Source organism: Myxine glutinosa, chromosome 5 (assembly GCF_964187855.1).
Source record: "Myxine glutinosa chromosome 5, kmMyxGlut1.1, whole genome shotgun sequence".
NCBI classification, from domain to species: Eukaryota; Metazoa; Chordata; class Myxini; order Myxiniformes; family Myxinidae; genus Myxine; species Myxine glutinosa.
In genome coordinates, this window is record NC_136265.1 from 65849163 (window position 1) to 65870124 (window position 20962).

Genomic DNA, 20962 nt, shown 5'->3' on the forward strand with positions numbered 1-20962 from the left:
ATAACATGAGATCATATTGTTTGCAGATCTGGTTCATCCAGTGAAGATGGAAGATTTTCAAAGTGACCTCTCTCAGAGTTCCCAGGATGCTTTGAGCAATGAGTGTGTAAAGCAGGAACCTTGTTCTTTTTCTCTCTGGGAGCTGAAGAATGCTCCTAAGATGCATGAAGGTAAGCAGAGCCATGCACAGAACACACAGCACAGCTCCACTTGGTTTGGCTGATTATCAATGAAAGGCTTGAATTCAACATCATGTCGAAGGATTGATCAGTTTATACAGTGTGCACACAGTCAATCTTGTGTCGCATCAATGGCTCTGACAAACGTCGCTGAAGCATCAGGAGCTTTGGCTGCTCCAGAGGATCGTTGAGCTTACTAAATGTATACTGCGTTCAATTAACTATTCTTTACAATTTTCAAAACCCAAGAATCGATCTGAGGCCGAACAAGGCAGCACGCTGGAGGTAAAAGGTGGGAAAACATCTCGTATAATTAAAATGGGTTTATTAAAAGGGAATACGGGGATAAGGGTAGATGACATGCTATAGTAATGAGAGAGTTCATAGAAAACGATACACCCCGCAGCAATCAATTTGATGCTTCAATTTTAATAGAATAATGATTTTAAACATCGGGGGAAAAATCCAAGCAAAGAGAGTGGAGACCGATTCAACCTTTCTTTTCCAAAACATTCTTCCACTATTTCGATGAAACTTCACCACAACCTTCATCACCAGTGATGTACCAAAGTTTGTTCACGACACGAAGAAAATCGAAGTCTAAGAGAGTCTACGGGGGTCGAAGTGGGTCCAGGTTTGACCCCCCCCCCCCCCAAAAGAGGTATTTGCTTTCTTCTCTGAAACTAAACACACAATTTCTATGAAACTTGACTACAACCTTCAGGACCCGTGATGTACCAAAGTATATTCACGGCATTGAAAAAAATCTGCCCCTTTGGGGGGGTCGATTTCCCCCCAAAATAGGTATTTGCTTTCAAAGTAGGCATTTCATGCTTGCCCTTCCCCTTCCTATTACAATCCCTCCTGCCATCTCTGTCTTCACCTTCAAGCATGCACATAGCTCCCCTCACTCTAATCTCTTCTGCCACTTGTTGCCTTGCCAGAGATGTAATCTCTTCTATTCTATCTTTATCTAGATATCTTTAATTGTTGAAAAGACCTTCTCAAATTTATCAAGGGGGACTGTCTCCGTCCTTGTGCCAGTTTTTTTCAGCTGGTTCCTGAACCGTTCACCCTTACCTTTACTCCCCCTTGCTTAATATATGGAAATTGGAATACATCCTGCATTGGAGGCTATCTCCTTCACCTCAACACTCCAGGTTTGGGTTTGTAGTTTTCTCCTCTGGAGTATTGTCTTTGATGTTGGTGAGACAGTTAGCACTTTCCAAGCTTCTTGCTTTGGAAAGAAGCAAACAGACAAGGACAGAAGCAAACAGACAATGCAGAAACGGTGAATGCTGAAGCATGAAACAAATGTAATCCACATTCCTGTAGCACCTTCAATCGCACGTCAGACATGGACAGCAAGTTCATGAAGGACTTCCATGAAAAACGTACCCGTTCGCAAACAAACGGGAATGTTTGTTCCATACCCAGTCAATGGCGATTCCAATCATCAATTGATACTTCAACAAAATACTGTTTTAAATGACGGTTGTATTTGGATATTATCAAACCCGTGCATTTGCCATCATCTGTCCACTTCCGCATTCGCGGCAGGTTCATAATTCTCATCAAAATCTAAACAGTATTTGTAGAATTTCAATAAAAGCCACATCACTGTTCATATCGGTAAATGTTATTCCATCGTGTTTGGAAAAACTGGAAAACTTGGAAAATTGGAAAAACAATATAGGCTATTTTACTCCAGGGGGTCCCATGATTACCCACCCAAAATATCGTTGCGATCGGTTCAGCCATTTTTGCGGTACCTGGGAACAGACGGACAGACGGACATTTGGTGAAATATAGTGAGATTATTAGCAGCCTTTCGTGAGCATTCACGCTCATCCTTCCCCTTCCTCTCACAATCCCTCCCATCCACCTCCATGCCCTCGCCTCTGGCATCCGGAGATTCCCGCGGTTCATCGGAGTCATGTCTATTCACAAAGCCCCGTCTTGATCTATCACACCCGGTGTGAGCAGTGCTTCCCGTACATTCATTTTTTTGACTCGACTCAAAATCCCTCCCCTTCTCAACATCGACCCCTACCCCTCTTCTTTGAGGGCCCCTCCCCTCGGGAGTCTGCCAGATATCCAGCGTAAGGGTTCGGTTCGTATGCGATCCACATGGCAGCGTACCTCATTTGTCCGTTCGGTGTCCACCTTCAGGGAAGAGGCTCCAGCATCGTGTGAGGTGCCGGCAGTTCGTATGGCAACGGACCACGTTCGTATTTCTCTTGATGTCCGCTTTTTCCTCGATGTTCACCACAATGGCGTCGGCTCCAAGACAAACTCAACTTGGTGCTTCAGTTTTGTCAGTCACCTTTGTGGCTCTATGACAAGGTTAACAAGGAAAACAAACAAAATAGGAAAACAAATGTGAATCAATCTGTCAAGGAACCTTTGCATTCATATGCCTTCACGCTTATCTCACTCTCAGCTATGCCTGTACCTCTCATGTTCTAGCGAGGGAAGGGTATTCCAATATGGTGGCTGCTTGCCCTGCGAGTACGTGCTGCAACTGCGCTCCAGTCATATATACAGCTCGGTGAACACACCCCAGCACATGTGTGAGACAGAGTTTGGTGTGCATGCCTCGAACACTGGCTTGGGAAATAGCAGCAAGGCCGTCAGCTTGCAATATGCATGCATCACATCGTTGGCCTCATGCTCGTCACGCAAATTCGCACTGTGGTAAATTAACTGTTCTTTTCATCAAATCTTGACCCAATATTTTTTGAAACTGAACGTTCATCAAATAAAAATACTCAAGTTTTACATTGGCATGTATTTTAGCACTATTTTCAAGATGTAATGAGTACTATTATCTCGTCAATAGCTGAAGGTTGTGCAGAGTTGACAATTGTTTTGGAAAACGCAATAAATGGGTTAATATGCGAAGAGGTTTTTTTTCAGCAAATATTAAAATTGTCCCAGTATTATTTTGCTGTCAGTTAGTAGGGACATGATTGAATAGCTTGCAGGAGTGTTCTGTGATTGTGAGTTGTGAGGTTGCTGGTATGAAAGGCACTGAAATTTGATCTCCAGATGTCGTGAGAAATAGTAATTTAAACATGGATATTGATTTTTATGAAGTTTGATTCTTCAGCAAATAATGTATGGTCGGACCACCAAAAATGCTGGTGGGCCCTAAAAAATAAAATCTCTTTTGGTGGCCCGAAAAGACCTCAAAAAAAAAAAATTAAGCATGACCCCTGTCATAAGATCATTCAACGAAGACATCCTCGGCTTATTGGGACGTTTCCTTTTATCTTGCATGCGTCGCGGAAAGTGCGGTGACACAATATTGGTTCACTCAATCTGTCTGAGAAATGTCACTCAGTCTGTGTTTGAGGAACTACATACTTTCCTTTTAATTTCATATTTTGAATATCGCACAACACTAATCTGATTATGAACGTGTGTGAAGGCAGCGATCAGCCCCCCCCCCCCCGCTTCCCCCTTACCCCAAGAAGAACCCCTGGATGCATTTGGAACTGTGGTACAAGAGGTTTATTATAGAAATTATTAATAAACGTGCACAGAATGTTTTCCGGTCCACGCGCCAAAACGGCAGCTCCTGGCGCACGGCAGCACGACCCACATTAGCAAGAAGCAAATCGTGATGCGTACAATGCACAAGGAAGCGCCTCGAGGCTATCCACCGAAAATCTTGCAGTTCTCACCGTCAAGCCGGTTATTGTCCCACGTCGCACAGCGGAGCGAAAGGGGGACTATGGTTTTCCCCTCCGTCCGTGTGTCCGTCTGTCCGTCTGTGCGTGCGGGCATGCGTGTGTGCGGGCGTGTGTGCATGCGTAAGCGAAGGACCGCATTCGAATTTGGTGTGTGGGTGCAACCCACGTCAAAATCCAAGATGGCCGCCACCATGTATGTCTGAACCTTGAGCTGAATATCTTGAAAAATAAGCGAAGTACCAACTTCTAATTTGGTGTGTGGGTGTATCTAGGCATAAGGAAGAACGCTATTGTAAATTGGGTCGCCACGTCAACATCCAAGATGGCCGCCGCCATGTATGTCTGAACCTTGTGAGATGAATATCTTGAAAAATAAGCGAAGTACCAACTTCGAATTTGGTGTGTGGGTGTATCTCGGCATAAAAAAAACGCTGTTGAAAATTGGGTCGCCACGTCAAAATCCAATATGGCCGCCACCATAGATATGTCTGAACCTTGTGAGCGAAATATCTTGAAAATAAGCGAAGTACCAACTTCTAATCTGGTGTGTGGGTGTATCTAGGCACAAGCAAGAACGCTGTTTAAAATTGGGTCGCCAAGTCAAAATCCAAGATGGCAGCCGCCATGTCTGTCTGAACCTTGTGAGATGAATATCTTGAAAAATAAGCGAAGTACCAACTTCTAATCTGGTGTTTGGGTGTATCTAGGCACAAGGAAGAACGCTATTGAAAATTGGGTCGCCACTTCAAAATCCAAGATGTCCGCCGCCATGTAGGTCTGAACCTTGTGAGCGGAATATCTTGAAAAATAAGCGAAATACCAACTTCTAATCTGGTGTGTAGGTGTATCTAGGCATAAGGAAGAGCGCCATAGAAAATTGGGTCGCCACGTCAAAATCCAAGATGGCCGCCTCAATGTATGTCTGAACCTTGTGAGCGAAATATCATATCATAGCATGTTTTCTGCGTCTTCCACTTTGTCAACTCACATCACTTCCCCGACGGGGGACCGAGGCGTAATGCTTGTTATACATGGTTCCCCCCACGTCCCCCTACCCTCATCCCATACTGGGGGATCAAAGAGGTGGTCCAGACAGTGAGGATCCTCGTGGAGGGGGGGGGGGGCAAGGCCACAGGGAGGACATAATATTTCATTTTTAGGGTGCAAGGAATCCAATGTGCCGACCTTGGCAGCGATAGATCTCCGAGGGAGGTCTTCTGGCGGGAAGTAGAATTATCATGTGTGGTCTTAGACTGCCCCCCCAGAGGATTGGGAGCGTATCTCGGGGGGCAATACTCAGTATTATAATGTGGAAGGTGGGGGATATTTGGTTGCCCCTAATCATTGCCACGACACGTGCAGCTTAGCAGTGTGTTGGCTCTAAATTTGACGGAGTCTCGTCTTGAGCATGCATTCACACTTGCCATAGAGGAATTACTTCAGCCTGTCTGTTAGTCTGCCAATCAAACAAAATTTAAAATCCTTCCAAACATGAAACGTACTGTTTTTAAGGACATCATGAAGGACACAAACTACGCGCATGAATAACTAGTTTGACGTGTTAAATAAGGTGGTGTAAAAGAGGGTACATCCACGGCGGTAAACTTCTGATTCAATGGCTTGTTGTGGGGTTTTTTAAAATCTTGTTGCTGTCGCTGTATCAACAAAGCCGGACATCAGCCAGCACGTTGTTGTTGTTGTTGTTGTATACCCGAGACAGTTCAGTTCTGTGTTGAACAAGCCCGCGGCATGGAGACAGCTGATGATCTCGTAAGAGCGACCCATAGATCCCCCAAATATAGGATGGTGTACCCCCACCTTCACAAATTCAGGGCCACCACAGAGGAGGAAAGGAGAGGAAGGGTGAAGGAGGGAAAAGGAGAGTGGGATAGATTTTCGTTGCAATCTTGGATTTTGCCTTTGGGGAGGGGATAGGGTGGAGGGGGAAGGGAGGGGTAAGGGGAGGGGGGAAGGGTAGGTGGAGGGGGAAGGGGGAAAGGGAGGGGGGAATAGGAAGGGGGTAGGGGGAGGGGACTGGGGGGAAGGGGAGGACGGAGGGGGTCGAGGGAGGTTGGGGGAAGGGGAGGGCCAGTCAACAATGACGTTGCAGTTCTCATGGGAGGAGAGCAACAACACGAACTTCGCAACAACAGCACGAAGCGGATTTTGGAGACTCACGGATCCTGTGACGCCCTCCAGTACCGGCGTTGCCGGGCGGGGGAAGGGAGACCCGTACATTCCCAACCCGTACATTCGCCCTCTCGACTCGAGCTCACTTGGACAAAAGCCTCGCACAAATTACACCGTGAAGGCCCAATGGCCATGTCTATGCCACAAATCAAGTACGTGAGCGAGTCTGGCGCACTGAATTGAAAATATATAGAATGCTCATACTCTGTGAAAAGTGTAGCCGCCGTTTCGCCATCTTGGTTAGCACGACTCGACCAACTCGCTTCGCGGATCTCGTTTGTTTTCAACGTGTCCCAGATTTTAAAAGCGAGACAACTGTTAAAATGCCATTTTGTGCGGCAATAAACTGCTCCAATCGGTTAAGGAAGGGTTGTGGAAAGATGTTTCACAGCTGTTGCAAAGATGTTTAATTCATATCGCACAAAATCGACACAAAACACGATCGCACAAAAGGTGAAAAAACGCAATCGCTTTTCGCTCTGAATTACGTGCAACCGCATGACGGAAATCACCATCGCCCAGCATCGAGTGCCAACCAAGATGGCGCCCGGTAGCTGCATCTCCACCTATGTGGTGTGAATGGCAATGGTCATTCTATATATTTTCCGTTCAGTGGTCTGGCAGCGAGGATGGAACATCACGTGATCGCTCATGAGCGAATCAGCGAGCTGCTCTGGCACCGGCTGAGATTCCGTGTGTGATGTTCCTCCCTGAAATGCGCTGAGGTAAATATGAATAAAAAATATGGATCTCGTCAAATATTTTTAGGTAGGCCATGTCCTTCCCAGGCTCAATGGCCATGTCTATGCCAAATATCAAGCACGTGAGCCTCCGATTAGGAGTCTATCGGTAACAAACACACACACACACACACACACACACACACACACACAAACTGTGTTTTATTTATATAGATAGCACAGAGCCAGAAAAGTTAGCAATCTTGAAAGGTGAAAGGTGGTAGAGGCCGGGTGATTCATCAATGCGCGTGCCGTCCCTCGGATGGACGTTAAACTGGTCATCCATATGCCGGAATTAGTGGGTGGACATTAAAGATCCCACGGTGTCCAGAAAGAGGAGACAAACTATCGCTGGCAACCATTTTGTTGGTTGCCAGCCATCACCAACGGCGACTACCAACCATTTTGTTCAGTGAAGGAACTGCGCTCCAACGCGAGTCGAAAGAATTGACGCGACCAAAGACGGAATTCGTCCGAGTTGCTTTATTGAAACAAAACAGCTCAGGTATTCTGACAAGCCCGTTTATCGGGCAGCAATATATATACACATTTATGTCGGGAAGTTTGCCCGGCAAAAGCTATACCGGGCATGCCCGGGTGTCAAGGGCGAGCCTTGGAAAGGCGAGTCTGGACCTGCCCGGGCGTGTTTGGCTGCGGCCTGGCAAGTCGAGGCTGGGCGTGCCCGGGCGCTCTGGACGAGCACTGGAAAAGCGAGAGCGGGCATGCCCGGACGCTCTGGGCGAGCCCTGGAAAGGCGATAGCGGGCATGCCCGGACGCTCTGGGTGAGCCCTGGAAAGGCGATAGCGGGCATGCCCGGACGCTCTGGGCGAGCCCTGAAAAGGCGATAGCGGGCATGCCCGGACGCTCTGGGCGAGCCCTGGAAAGGCGAGATCGGGCATGCCCGGGAAAGACGAGACCGGGCGTGCCCGGGAGGTTCGGGCGTGCCTGGGAACAGTGAGTCCGGGCATGCCCGGGAGAGGCGCGTCTGGCCGCGTCCTGGCAGGTGCAAGGCGATTGTGTACATTCAGCGGGAACCGCTACACACGCCCCTCCAGAATCGACCTGCACCAGCAGGGTCAATTTAAAGGGGGTCCGGATGACCCGGCCGAAGCGACCCCTGGAGGGTCGTGGGGGGGGGGGGGTCCGATCCGGTGGTGGGTGGTCGAGCGGGGGGAACTGTAGACGGGGGGCGGCCTCGCCGCGGAGGAAGGGCCAACCGTGGTGGTCGGTCGACGTCCACGTGCGCCGGTTTGAGGCGGTCCACAGAGATCCGGTCCGACCGGCCGCCGACGTCGACGACGAAGGACTTGTCGCCCCGTCGCAGGACCCGGAAGGGCCCGTCGTACAGCGGCCGGAGTGGCCCCCGGTGCGCGTCATGACGCACAAAGACGTACTCCGCTGTGCAAAGCGCCGGGGGGATGTAGGACTGAGGGCCACCGTGGCGGGACGTTGGCACGGGGGCAAATCGGCGGGCGGCCTCCTGGAGGTCCGTGCGCTGGTGTGCGGCGTACCGGGGACTGGTAGCGTCGGGCACGAACTCGCCCGGGACGCGGAGCGGCTGGCCGTAGACGAGCTCGGCGGCGGACGCCCGGAGGTCCTCCTTGGGGGCCGTGCGGAGGCCCAAAAGGACCCACGGCAGCCGGTCGGTACAACCATCGTCCTGAAGGCCGGCCATGAGTGCGGCCTTCATGGAGCGGTGAAACCGCTCGCACAACCCATTGGCTTGGGGGTGGTAGGCCGTGGTGCGGTGCAGCGTGACCCCCAACGAGCGGGCGACCGCGCCCCAAAGTTCGGACGTGAACTGTGGGCCGCGGTCGGACGAGATGTCCGCCGGTGCGCCGAAGCGCGCGACCCAGGTGGCGATGAACGCCTGCGCCACGTCGGCGGCGGTGGTGGAGGTGAGGGGCACGGCCTCCGGCCACCTGGTGGTCCTGTCCACCATGGTGAGCAGGTGGGTGAACCCCCGCGATGGGGGCAGGGGACCCACCAGGTCCACGTGGACGTGGTCGAAACGTCGTGCAGGCACGGTGAAAGGTGCTAGTGGGGCCTGGGTGTGGCGGTGGACCTTGGCCCGCTGGCAGGCCGTGCAGGCATTGGCCCAGTCGCGGACGTTCCGTCGAAGGCCGTGCCAGACGAAACGCGCTGACACCAGCTTCTGAGAAGCTTTCCGGCCCGGGTGAGAAAGGCCGTGGATGGAGGCGAAGATGCGGCGCTGCCAGGAAACGGGCACGATGGGGCGAGGCTGGCCCTGGGAGACGTCGCAGAGCAGGACGGTGCCCACGAAGGGGATGTGGGCCAGGCGGAGGCCCGTGTCCGCCGCCCGGAGGGCCTGCACCGAGGTGTCGCTGGTCTGGTCGGCCGCCATGAGCACGAAGTCCACGCCGAGGTGGACCGCGTTAGCGCTGGCCCGAGAAAGACAGTCGGCCACGGCGTTGTCTTTGCCGGCGACGTGCCGGATGTCCGTGGTGAATTCTGACATGATGGAGAGGTGGCGCTGCTGGCGGGCCGACCACGGCTCCGTGACTTTGGCCATTGCGTAGACCAACGGCTTGTGGTCGACGAAAGCCGTGAACGGGCGGCCCTCCAGGAGGTGTCGGAAATGGCGAACGGCCAGGAATAGACCGAGCATCTCGCGGTCGAAAATGCTGTATTTTAACTCGTTCGGCCGGAGCTGCCGGCTGAAAAAAGCGAGTGGCTGCCAAACCCCGTCCACCCATTGTTCATGGACGGCGCCCACCGCGTAGTTGGAGGCGTCCGTATTGAGGGCGATGGGCGCGTTGAGCACCGGGTGAGCCAGCAGCGTTGCGTCGGCGAGGGCCCGTTTTGCACTCGCGAAGGCCGCGTCCATGGCCACGGACCAAACGATGTCATGCTTGGCCGGCTTGCCCCGGAGGGCCTCGTAAAGGGGCCGCATGAGCTGAGCAGCGCGGGGCACAAATCGGTGATAAAAATTCACCATGCCGAGGAACTCATGTAGGGCCTTGATGGAACGGGGACGCGGGAACGTGGTGATGGCCTCGACCTTGGTCGGCAGCGGCACGGCCCCGGTCTTGGTGATGCGGTGGCCCAAAAAGTCAACGGTCATCGTGCCGAAGGGGCATTTGGCCGGGTTGACAATTAAGCCGTGCTCGCTGAGGCGACCGAACAGTGTTCAGAGGTGGAGGAGGTGCTCGGCGCGGGACGTGCTGGCGACGAGGATGTCGTCCAGATAGACAAAAAGAAATGGCAGGTCGCGCAGCACGCCGTCCATTAAGCGCTGGAACGCCTGGGCCGCATTGTTGAGGCCAAACGGCATCCTCAAAAATTCGAACAGGCTGAACAGCATGATGACGGCCGTCTTCGGGACGTCGGCCGCCCGGACAGGTACCTGGTGGTATCCCCGTATCAGGTCAATTTTGGAAAATATGACCCGTCCCGCCAAACGGGCAGAAAATTCCTGGATGTGCGGGATCGGGTACCTGCCGGGGGTGGTAGCATCGTTGAGGCGGCGGTAGTCATCTCACGGGCGCCCTCCGCCCCCCGGCTTTGGCACGATGTGCAGTGGTGAGGCCCACGCGCTATTGGAGTGCCGCACGATGCTGATGTGCTCCAACGCATCGAACTCGGCCTTTGCCACGGCGAGCTTGGCCGGGTCGAGGCGGCGGGCCCTGGCGTAGACCGGCGGGCCCGTAGTGGTTATGTGGTGCTTGATCCCATGCCGCACTGCGACGGCCGAAAACGTCGGCCGCGTGAGGGCCAGGAAATCTGCGAGCAGGCGAGCGAACTCGTTCGCCGTCGGGAGGGCGCATGCCAGTTCGGTCGGCGCGGACGGAGCTGCTCATCGTGCACGCCAGGGAGCTGAAGGTCTCGGCGTTGACAAGGCGACGACGTTTGACGTCGACCAGCAGCCCGTGCGCGCAGAGGAAGTCGGCGCCCAGCAAAGCCATGGGGACGCAGGTGGTCACAAAGGTCCACTGAAAGCGCTGGCTGCCGAAGCAGAGGGTGACGTCGCGCGGGCCGAAAGTGCGTATGGCCGAGCCATTAGCAGCGACCAAAGACGGGCCGCAAACGGCGTCCTGCCTGTCCTGCTCAGAGGCGGGTATGACGCTCAGTTGGGAGCCGGTGTCACAAAGGAAACGCCGCCCGGACGCTTTGTCCCGAATAAAAAGCAAGTTGCCCGAGTGGCCAGCGCTCATGGCTGGGAATGAACGCCGGCCCGGCCGTTTCCCGACTTGCCGAAAGTGCACGGGGGTCGGCACGTCCGAGCCTTGTGTCCGAACCTGGCGTGGTAATAACACCACGCCTGGTCAGGTGGAGGCCCCGGCCGTCGTGTCGGAAGCGGTCGGCACGGCGTGGCGGCCGCCCGTTGCACCGGCAGTTCGGCCTCCAACCGCGCAGGGCGCTCGGGCGTCGCCTCGGACGACGGCGGGCTCTAGGTAGCCGCGCCGATGTGTTGGCCCGTCGAGGAGATCTTATCGGCTTCCCTGGCGAGGGCGCGGGGATCGGTGATCGACGTGCCAGCCAGGGCGAGGCGTACCCGGTGAGGCAGCTGGCGAAGGAACAGCTCGCGGAACAGAAAATCCGGAGAGTGCTCACCGAGCAACGAGAGCATATAGTCCATGCGCTCGGACGGGCGCGTGTCGCCGAGCTCGGGCAGGTCGAGCAGGCGCCGTGCGCGTGCCGCCGGTGAGAGGGCGAAAGCGTCGAGGAGGAGCATATTCAGCGCGTCATACTTGTCGGCAGTCGGCGGGTGCTCGAGGAGGCTCAGAGTGCGGGCCGCGGTGGCGGAACCGAGCGCTGCCACGACATGGTGGAAGCGGGTGTCTTCCGCGGTGATGCCTCGCAGGGCGAACTTGGAGTCCGCCTGGGCGAACCAAACAGCCGCGTGATCCTCCCAGAAGGTAGGCAGTTTAAGAGTCACTGCCGTGTCCATGTCGGTAGGTCACCAGTGAAGGAGCTGCGCTCCAACGCGAGTCGAAAGAATTGACGCGACCAAAGACGGAATTCGTCCGAGTTGCTTTATTGAAACAAAACAGCTCAGGTATTCTGACCAGCCCGTTTATCGGGCAGCAATATATATACACATTTATGCCCGGGCGTTTGCCCGGGAAAACCGAGACCGGGCATGCCCGGGTGTCAAGGGCGAGTCCTGGAAAGGCGAGTCTGGACATGCCCGGGCGTCCTGGACGCGGCCTGGCAAGTCGAGGCTGGGCGAGCCCGAGCGCTCTGGGCAAGCCCTGGAAAGGCAAGAGCGGGCATGCCCGGGAAAGACGAGACCGGGCGTGCCCGGTAGGTTCGGACGTGCCCGGGAACAGCGAGTCCGGGCATGCCCAGGAGAGGCGCGTCTGGGTCTGTCCGGACGAGCCCGGCATGGCGATCGCGCCCTGGCCGCGTCCTGGCAGGTGCAAGGCGATTGTGTACATTCAGCGGGAACCGCTACAATACCAAGCTCTCAGAACACATGGCCATCATGGCGAGCCGCCAGCAACCACCGAAGCCACGCCCCCAGACGTCACTACGCATTACGTAGTACCAATCACAACACAGCATATCAAATCAGAACCGCACAGTGTTCCAATTACTCCAAGCGAGTGCAGCACACACCAAGGGTTCAAACACCTTCAGGACACAATTCCGTCCCATCTTTGCACCTAAAAAAACCACCGGATGTCCCTCCAAGAAGATCTGGGAATTCAAATAACTAACTTTTGAGCTTGCATTACTAAAAAATATATAGCGTTACGTAATTTTTGAAGGCCCATATTGGGTTAAACAATGCTTAACCGTGTGACGAATCGGCTCGTCCTGATATAACTGTGTGACGAATCGGCTCGTCCTGATATAACTGTGTGACGAATCGGGTCGTCCTGGAATAACCGTGGTGGAGGCTGACGCGGTGACTGGTGACGAGTAAATCTATTAACGGCGTATTAAAGGTGTGTTTCCCATTTACGCTGTTCATATTTTAAGAGTATTTTAAATGTTTATTTCCCAATCGGCCTGTTACCAGATTTTGTCGCAGGTTGTGACCACAGTGCAGTCATTCTTGTTTTAACTAAGGATTCCATGTGGACCCGTCTCACCAGTTCGACATTTTGACCCATTAGTCATCGCGAATCTGCTGAATTGTTGGGCCAGGGAAGAACACAAGGACCTGTAGAAACTTCCAGGAATGCAGGAAATGACGTTTCCGAATCCGACGTGAGATTGAGACAAAGAGTGAGACTTCATTTTAATCGTATCACCCACAAATGCTCCGGAACACACGGACCACAGAACATGGAGAAAAATTATTCTGTGTAATGACAATGATTGAACACAAACGGATAAAACATATGGAGTTAGTTAATATGATAAAAGGTAATGTAAAAATGTTTACAAGGGGAAACAAGACATCGTGGGTACCCGGTATCGATCACGTGATTAACGTGGAGAATCTGTGGTGTGGAAATCGCGAATGAGATCGTCTCGTTTGTCGTCGGAACGCGTCACGTGGTCGCGGTTCGTTTTTACCGGAACACGTGGTTTGTACTCGTGTGTCAGAGTGTAACACACGACCACACACCACCTTAAATCCCGGTACTTTACTACACTTTACAGTGTTTACACTCTCCAGTCCCCTACGGTGCGCCATGAACCGAGATCTCTCCGTTCCGGGAGATTCTCCCTCAGATCGCGGGTCCAGGGTCGGTCCACCCGAGGATGAAGACCCGGGACCCGGTACGTGTCGTTCTCTCCGCACCGGCACCTTCTCCTGGTTCCTGAAAGTTTAGTTTAAATGGATTGTTTTTGTTTCAGGTGTTATAGTGAAGGTGAAGTCCGAGTTCGTCGATGATTCGTCCCCTCAACATGAAGGTTTGAACCACAAACGCACATTGCTGTAGCTGTCGCTGTAGTTGTAGAAGTAATAGTAATACAAGTTTTCATTGTCATCCATGGTCGAGGCTCATGGAAGACCTCGGACACAGAACAGATCAGAACACAACATAACAAAGGGAACATCAGGAGAAAGGGGGAACACGAACAGCAGGGAAGAGGGAGAAAGGGGGAACACGAACAGGAGGGAAGAGGGAGAAAGGGGGAACACGAACAGGAGGGAAGAGGGAGAAAGGGGGAACACGAACAGGAGGGAAGAGGGAGAAAGGGGGAACACGAACAGGAGGGAAGAGGGAGAAAGGGGGAACACGAACAGGAGGGAAGTTAGAGAAAGGGGGAACACGAACAGGAGGGAAGATGCAGAAAAGGGGAACGTGAACAGGAGGGAAGATGGAGAAAGGGGGAACATGAACAGGAGGAAAGATGCAGAAAGGGGGAACATGAACAGCAGGGAAGATGGAGAAAGGGGGAACATGAACAGGAGGGAAGATGGAGAAAGGGGGAACATGAACAAGAGGAAAGATGGAGAAAGGGGGAACATGAACAAGAGGGAAGATGGAGAAAGGGGGAACATGAACAAGAGGGAAGATGGAGAAAGGGGGAACATGAACATGAGGGAAGATGGAGAAAGGGGGAACATGAACAGGAGGGAAGATAGAGAAAGGGGGGACATGAACATGAGGGAAGATGGGGAAAGGGGGAACATGAACAGGAGGGAAGATGGAGAAAGGGGGAACATGAACAGGAGGGAAGATAGAGAAAGGGGGGACATGAACAGGAGGGAAGATAGAGAAAGGGGGAACATGAACAGGAGGGAAGATAGAGAAAGGGGGAACATGAACAGGAGGGAAGATGGAGAAAGGGGGAACATGAACAGGAGGGAAGATAGAGAAAGGGGGGACATGAACAGGAGGGAAGATAGAGAAAGGGGGAACATGAACAGGAGGGAAGATGGAGAAAGGGGGAACATGAACATGAGGGAAGATGGAGAAAGGGGGAACATGAACAGGAGGGAAGATGGAGAAAGGGGGAACATGAACAGGAGGGATGATGGATAAAGGAGGAACATGGACAAGAGGGAAGATGGAGAAAGGGGGAACACAAACAGCAGAGAAGAGGGAGAAAGAGGGAAGACGAACGGCAGGGAAGAGATAGAATGGGGTAAATACAAACCGCAGGGAAGAGATAGAATGGGGTAAATACAAACAGCAGGGAAGAGATATAATGGGGTAAATACAAACAGCAGGGGAGAGATAGAATGGGGTAAATACAAACAGCAGGGAAGAGATAGAATGGGGTAAATACAAACAGCAGGGACGAGATAGAATGGGGGAAACACGAACAGCAGGGAAGAGATAGAATGGGGAAACATGAGCAGCAGGGACGAGATAGAATGGGGTAAATACAAACAGCAGGGACGAGATAGAATGGGGGAAACACGAACAGCAGGGAAGAGATAGAATGGGGAAACATGAACAGCAGGGAAGAGATAGAATGGGGTAAATACAAACAGCAGGGACGAGATAGAATGGGGGAAACACGAACAGCAGGGAAGAGATAGAATGCGGAAACATGGGGAAGAGATAGAATGGGGTAAATACAAACAGCAGGGACGAGATAGAATGGGGGAAACATGAACAGCAGGGAAGAGATAGAATGGGGAAACATGAACAGCAGGGAAGAGATAGAATGGGGTAAATACAAACAGCAGGGAAGAGATAGAATGGGGTAAATACAAACAGCAGGGACGAGATAGAATGGGGGAAACACGAACAGCAGGGAAGAGATAGAATGGGGAAACATGAGCAGCAGGTCAGAGGGAGAAAGTGGAACACGAGTTCCCCTATAATCTTTGTTCAACGTATTCTGCAATACCTTCTGGTTAGGTTGGGATACCACCGGGGTTCCCACCGGTCTTGCAGCACACACCCTGTTGCCTCCTCACCATCTGGCTTCAATGTTTTGTCTCTTCGAAAAAAAATTGAATTTTCAAAAAAATTGGAATAATTTGAAAAAACAGGTTTAGGATTCATTTGAAGTCACCTTTGCTTTATCATTTTTTTCTCTTTCTGAAGAACGTTTCCATGTTTCAGGGTGGGACAGATAGATGGCATTAGCCGATTAACATGGAGATGATTTACTACAATATACTCAGTTGTGATGACATGGTTTTACCAGACCTTTAAAATTGATCTGTAAGAGCGTCGTGACATAATGATTGGCTATCTGGAGATATACTGTAAGACTTTTGTGTGCAGGCCAGTCTCTTTAATTATGTGAACGAGCAACGGTACCAGCCCTATGGGCGGGGCTCCAATTGGAAACCCAAATGAAAAGGCAAAATATCAGAAATTGAAGGGTTTTTTATTTTAAACGATTCATATAAACATCCGTTGAATCATATCACACGCAAATCATCAAAATCTAAACAGTATCTTTAGAATTTCAATAAAAGCCACATCACTGTTCATGTCGGTAAATATTATTCCATCGTGTTTCAAATCGTGATCGATACACCATGATCGTGATGATCGTGATCGTGAATCCTGATCGATAATAGTGTTCACAATCGCTATGTCGTATGTACTCCTGATACGTGTACCAAATTCACGATACATGTAACTGTACCAAATCAACAGTTAAAAGGATTTTGAGCCGACAGCTGTTACGGCCTTGGCAAGATCGATAGAGACAGCGATCTGTTAGCGTATTCACCACCCAAATAGCAATGTGGAATTCTCTCATGTAGAGATTAAACGTTACGGCTGTTACGGCCTTGGCAAGATCGATGGAGACAGCGATCTGTTAGCGTATTCACCACCCAAATAGCAATGTGGAATTCTCTCATGTAGAGATTAAACGTTACGGCTGTTACGGCCTTGGCAAGATCGATGGAGACAGCGTTTATTATACTTTTAATGAAGGACACTGTCTCAAGCCCCAGTCCCCATCACGGATGGGGCTCAGCGGTTTACCCGAGCCTGACGGCGAAGGGAAAGGTACACGCTGGCCCGTCCAGTGTAGCGCGCGTGTGGCCCCGGACATCGAAGGGCATTAAACGTCATGAAACATCAAACGTTCCTTTAACATGAAACGTTCATGAAAGAATTACGAAACGAAAAACATTACGATTTCTTTTTTTCTTTTTTTTGTATACAGAATCGAGGCTCGTGAAAGACCAAACATTTATTTCACAAACAAATCAAACAGACATACAAAATATATAAAAAGAGGGAGTGGAAGACAAGATGGGGAGAGAAGGGGAAGCACACAAACACAACATTTGAGAGCAGGGAGATGTGTGGAAGGGAGAGGGCTTGGGGGGAGGTGGTGTGGGAAGGGCGGGGGGGGGGGGGTGGGTTGGGAGAAGTATAAAACACAAGAACATCAAGGACTTCCAGGACAGAAGTTGGTATTTCAAAAAAGTGGGTTTGGGGTGAAATTAGCAAGGGTAGAAAAGATCAAGGTTTTGGATGGGGGATGATAAGAGATGGTGGTGAACAGCTGTTTTAAAGACCTGGAGGGTGGAGTGGGATTGAAGAGAGTGAGGGAGTTTGTTCCAGAGGCGGGAAAAAAGAGGAATGAAGGAGTGAAGGTGAGCAGAGAGTCTTGATTTTGGCAGTTTAACCATAAGAGGGTTGCAGGCAGATCTTGTGCGACCTGTAGGAATATTTGGGGGACAGCCCAGAGAGAGCTGGGGTGGGGGGGCAAGGCCAGAGAGGAGTCGGTAGAAGATGGAAAGACCACCAACCTGCCTGCGGTGAGTGAGTGAAAGGCCCTTCGAGTTAGCTTCATCGCCGGAGATTCCGATGATTCTGAACGCTTTGGTTTCAACAGCGTGAAGACGAGCTAGGTGTGAGGCAGGAGCACCAGCCCAGAGGGGAGAGCAGTATTCCATTGAGCTGCGGATGAAAGCCTTGTATGTGGTGAGGAGCTCAGGTGTGCCAAGGAAGGACTTCGCACGACGGAGGATGCCCAGTCGGCGACTGGCTTTGGAGGCCAGATTTGAAATGTGGTTTTCCCAGGAAAGATCATGGCAGATAGTGAGACCCAAAAGCTTGAGTGGCAGAACTTCTGGGAGTGGATTATTCAGAAAGTGGATGGGAGGGTTGTCCAGTCGGTCTTTTCGGAGAGACATCGTAAGAGTGTGAGATTTGTCAGGATTGAAAGACATGTTCCACTTGTTTGCCCAGTCTGTGATTTTGTCCAGGTCTGCAGAGAGTGAGGAGGCTGCAGACTGCCGATCTGAGGGATGAGGAATGGAGCGACAGAGATTAGAGTCATCAGCAAAGAGATAGAGAGGATTTTCAAGAGAGTCAGAGAGATCATTGATGAAGACCAGAAAAAGCACAGTGCCCAGAACACTGCCTTGGGGAACTCCAGCCTGAACAGGAAGAGGAGATGAGAGAAACCCATTCAGGGCCACATGTTGACTACGACTAGAGAGGAATTCCGCCAGCCATGCGTGGAGATTTTCATGGATACCAAAGGAGGAGAGTTTGGTGAGCAGAGCGGGGTGCCAGACCGTATCGAAGGCATGTGAAATGTCAAGGGAGACAGCTCTAATTTCCTGTTTGGCATTGAGGACCTCCATCCATTGTTGAGACAGCAGAAGCAGCATGTCCAGAGTAGAGTGACCAGGTCTGAAACCAAATTGATGATCAGAGATCAAGCCATTGGAGAAGAGGAAAGATTTCATATCCGAAGCAATGATGGATTCCATGACTTTGCTGATAATTGGGAGAAGGCTGATTTGTCTGTAGTTGCTAGGATCTGTTTTGCACCTTTTTTGTGCAAAGCGGTGATGTTGGCTGATTTCCAAGCAGATGGCAGATGACCTTGAGCAAAAGAGAGGGTGAAGAGAACAGAGAGAGGGAGTGAAAGAGCGGAAGAACAGGATTTTAGGACCCGTGGGCTGATGCATTCAGGTCCAGTTGCAGAATCGGAGTCGAGGGTTGACAGAAACTTTTCCACCTTGGCAGGAGGAAAGGACACAGAGTCCAGGAGCAGCTGGGTATGACTGGGTACGGTGGGTACAGAGAGGGATGGGTTTGGGACACAAGATTTAGAGGCAAACACAGAGTTGAGGCATTCAGCTTTTAAATTACGTTCACACGGTCACGCCAAACACTACCGTGAACACGTACATCGTCACAATGAGAACATCGTCACAATGGACGTTATGCGCACGTGAATGTTATGTGGGAGTCCAAACCTGAGAATACTGGAGACCAAAGCTGAAATTGGGAAAACTAAATAGCCTATTTTACTCCTGGAGATCCCAGGATTACCCACACAAAATATCGTTTAGATCGGTTGAGCCCTTTTTGCGGTACCTTCGAACAGACGGACAGACATTTGGTGAATTATAGTGAGATGCTTTCAGCAAAACCCTGAAAATGACTCTTGATGCAGTAATATCCAGCACTGCTTGTGCTATAATGAGAATCTCTCGAGTTTGAAATAATTTCTCATTTATTTTCAACATTTTTATTTAAAAAACATTTTGTTTCAGTCGAACCATTGTTTTCGTTTTAATGAGATTTTTTTTGTTTGTTTCAGGTTTTATTGTGAAAGTGAAGGTGAAGGCTGAGTTTGGAGATGAATCAACTTTTCAAGACACAGGTCTTAACCACAACAACATTCTGCTTGTCCCATTGGCAGACATTGATGAGTGTCCATTGTATGGGAGCTTGTCTCTCTCTCTCTCTCTCTCTCTCTCTCTCTCTCTCGCTCTCGCTCTCGCTCTCGCTCTCTCGCCCCCTGCTAGCCGTTCGTGTGTTGGGCGTGGCAAGATGGCGTGCACTCGTGTTTGTGTGCTGTAGCTCCGTGCTTGTGTTGTGTTGTTCCACCCCCCCCCCCATTCCTTCCTTTCCCATCGCGCCTTTGTCGTGTCCTTCTTTACCACCTGTCCCTCTTTCCCTCCCTTGAGACAGAGAGAGTGAGAGAAGAGACCAAAGGTGAGAGCAGACCCGTTCGGTTCAGTTTACCTGCTCCGTCGGTGCTGTTTACCTTACTCGCGTCGTGAGAACTTTATTATTTATTATTTCATTTCGACTTTATTTATTTTGTGTCCTTTCCGCCTGGTCAAGGTGGAAAGGTGAGACATCGCCGTTATGGCGAGTGTTCGTGCACGGCAGGAAGGGTTTGAAACCCTAACAAGGAAGCATGCTTTCGTGTGTGTCCCTCCCGAAGGTGTTCCTACCGAGGACATTATCCTAGCTGTAGGGAATGTTATCGGCGATGAAAATGTCTGCGCCGCGTCGCGGATGAACCAAAAGTTTGTTGTTTTCGTGTCGGACGAGAAGTTCGTGCATGATGTTGTTAGTACCGGTCTGTCATTGAAAGGTGGGCAGTTCGTCATGGTTTCCCCGATGGACACACCGGCGATTAAAGTTATTATTTCAAATGTCGCTCCGTTTATCACAGATGATAAGTTAATGGCTGTTCTGACCCGGTGTGGAACTGTTGTTTCCCGAATCTCGATGATTCCCCTGGGATGTCGGGATGAACGAGTGAAACATGTTATGAGTTTCCGGAGACAAGTATTCATGGTGCTTCCTGATCGCGGTGATGATACAGGACTAAACATCTCGTTTAAAATTTCCGTAAATGATCGTCAATATCAAATGTACGCTTCGTCAGGCACCTTAACGTGCTTCCTTTGTGGAGCCTTCGGACACGTTAAAAGGTTTTGTCCCAAAGCATCTTGTACGAAGTGTGGCAAATTGGGACACACCGATATGGACTGTAAAAAAGAAAACGCCCCGACTGTGCTTCCTCACGCCTCGACCGTGCTTCCTCACGCCTCGACCGTGCTTCCTCACGCCCCGACCGTGTTTCCTCACGCCCCGACCGTGCTCCCCGACGCTCAAACCGTGCTCCCCGACGCTCAAACCGTGCTACCTGAAGCCCCGACCGTGCTTCCCGACGCCTCGACTGTGCTTCCTGATGTGCCAACTGTGCTTCCCGAGGTCCTGACTACGCTTCCCAAAGCCCCAACCGTGCTACCTGAAGCCCCAACCGTGCTACCCGAAGCCCCAACCGTGCTTCCCGAAGCCCCGACTGTGCTTCCCGACGCCACGACTGTGCTTCCCGACACCATGACCGTGCTTCCCGATGCCCCGACCGTGCTTCCCGATGCCCCGACCGTGCTTCCCGACGCCCCGACCGTGCTTCCCGACGCCCCGACCGTGCTTCCCGACGCCCCGACCGCGCTTCCCGACGCCCCGACCGTGCTTCCCGACGCCCCGACCGCGCTTCCCGACGCCCCGACCGTGCTTCCCGACGCCCCGACCG

At 51.5% G+C, this 20962-nt stretch overlaps 1 protein-coding gene across 1 annotated transcript in view; it reads left to right on the forward strand.

The window, feature by feature from the left end:
• Window positions 1-20962, forward strand: part of LOC137412853 (uncharacterized) — a 195351-nt gene that overhangs the window by 47153 nt on the left and 127236 nt on the right. Inside the window, 3 exon segments of the mRNA XM_078777326.1 lie at window positions 27-170; window positions 13586-13642; window positions 19226-19288. Of these exon segments, the coding sequence (XP_078633452.1) occupies window positions 27-170; window positions 13586-13642; window positions 19226-19288 (264 nt within the window).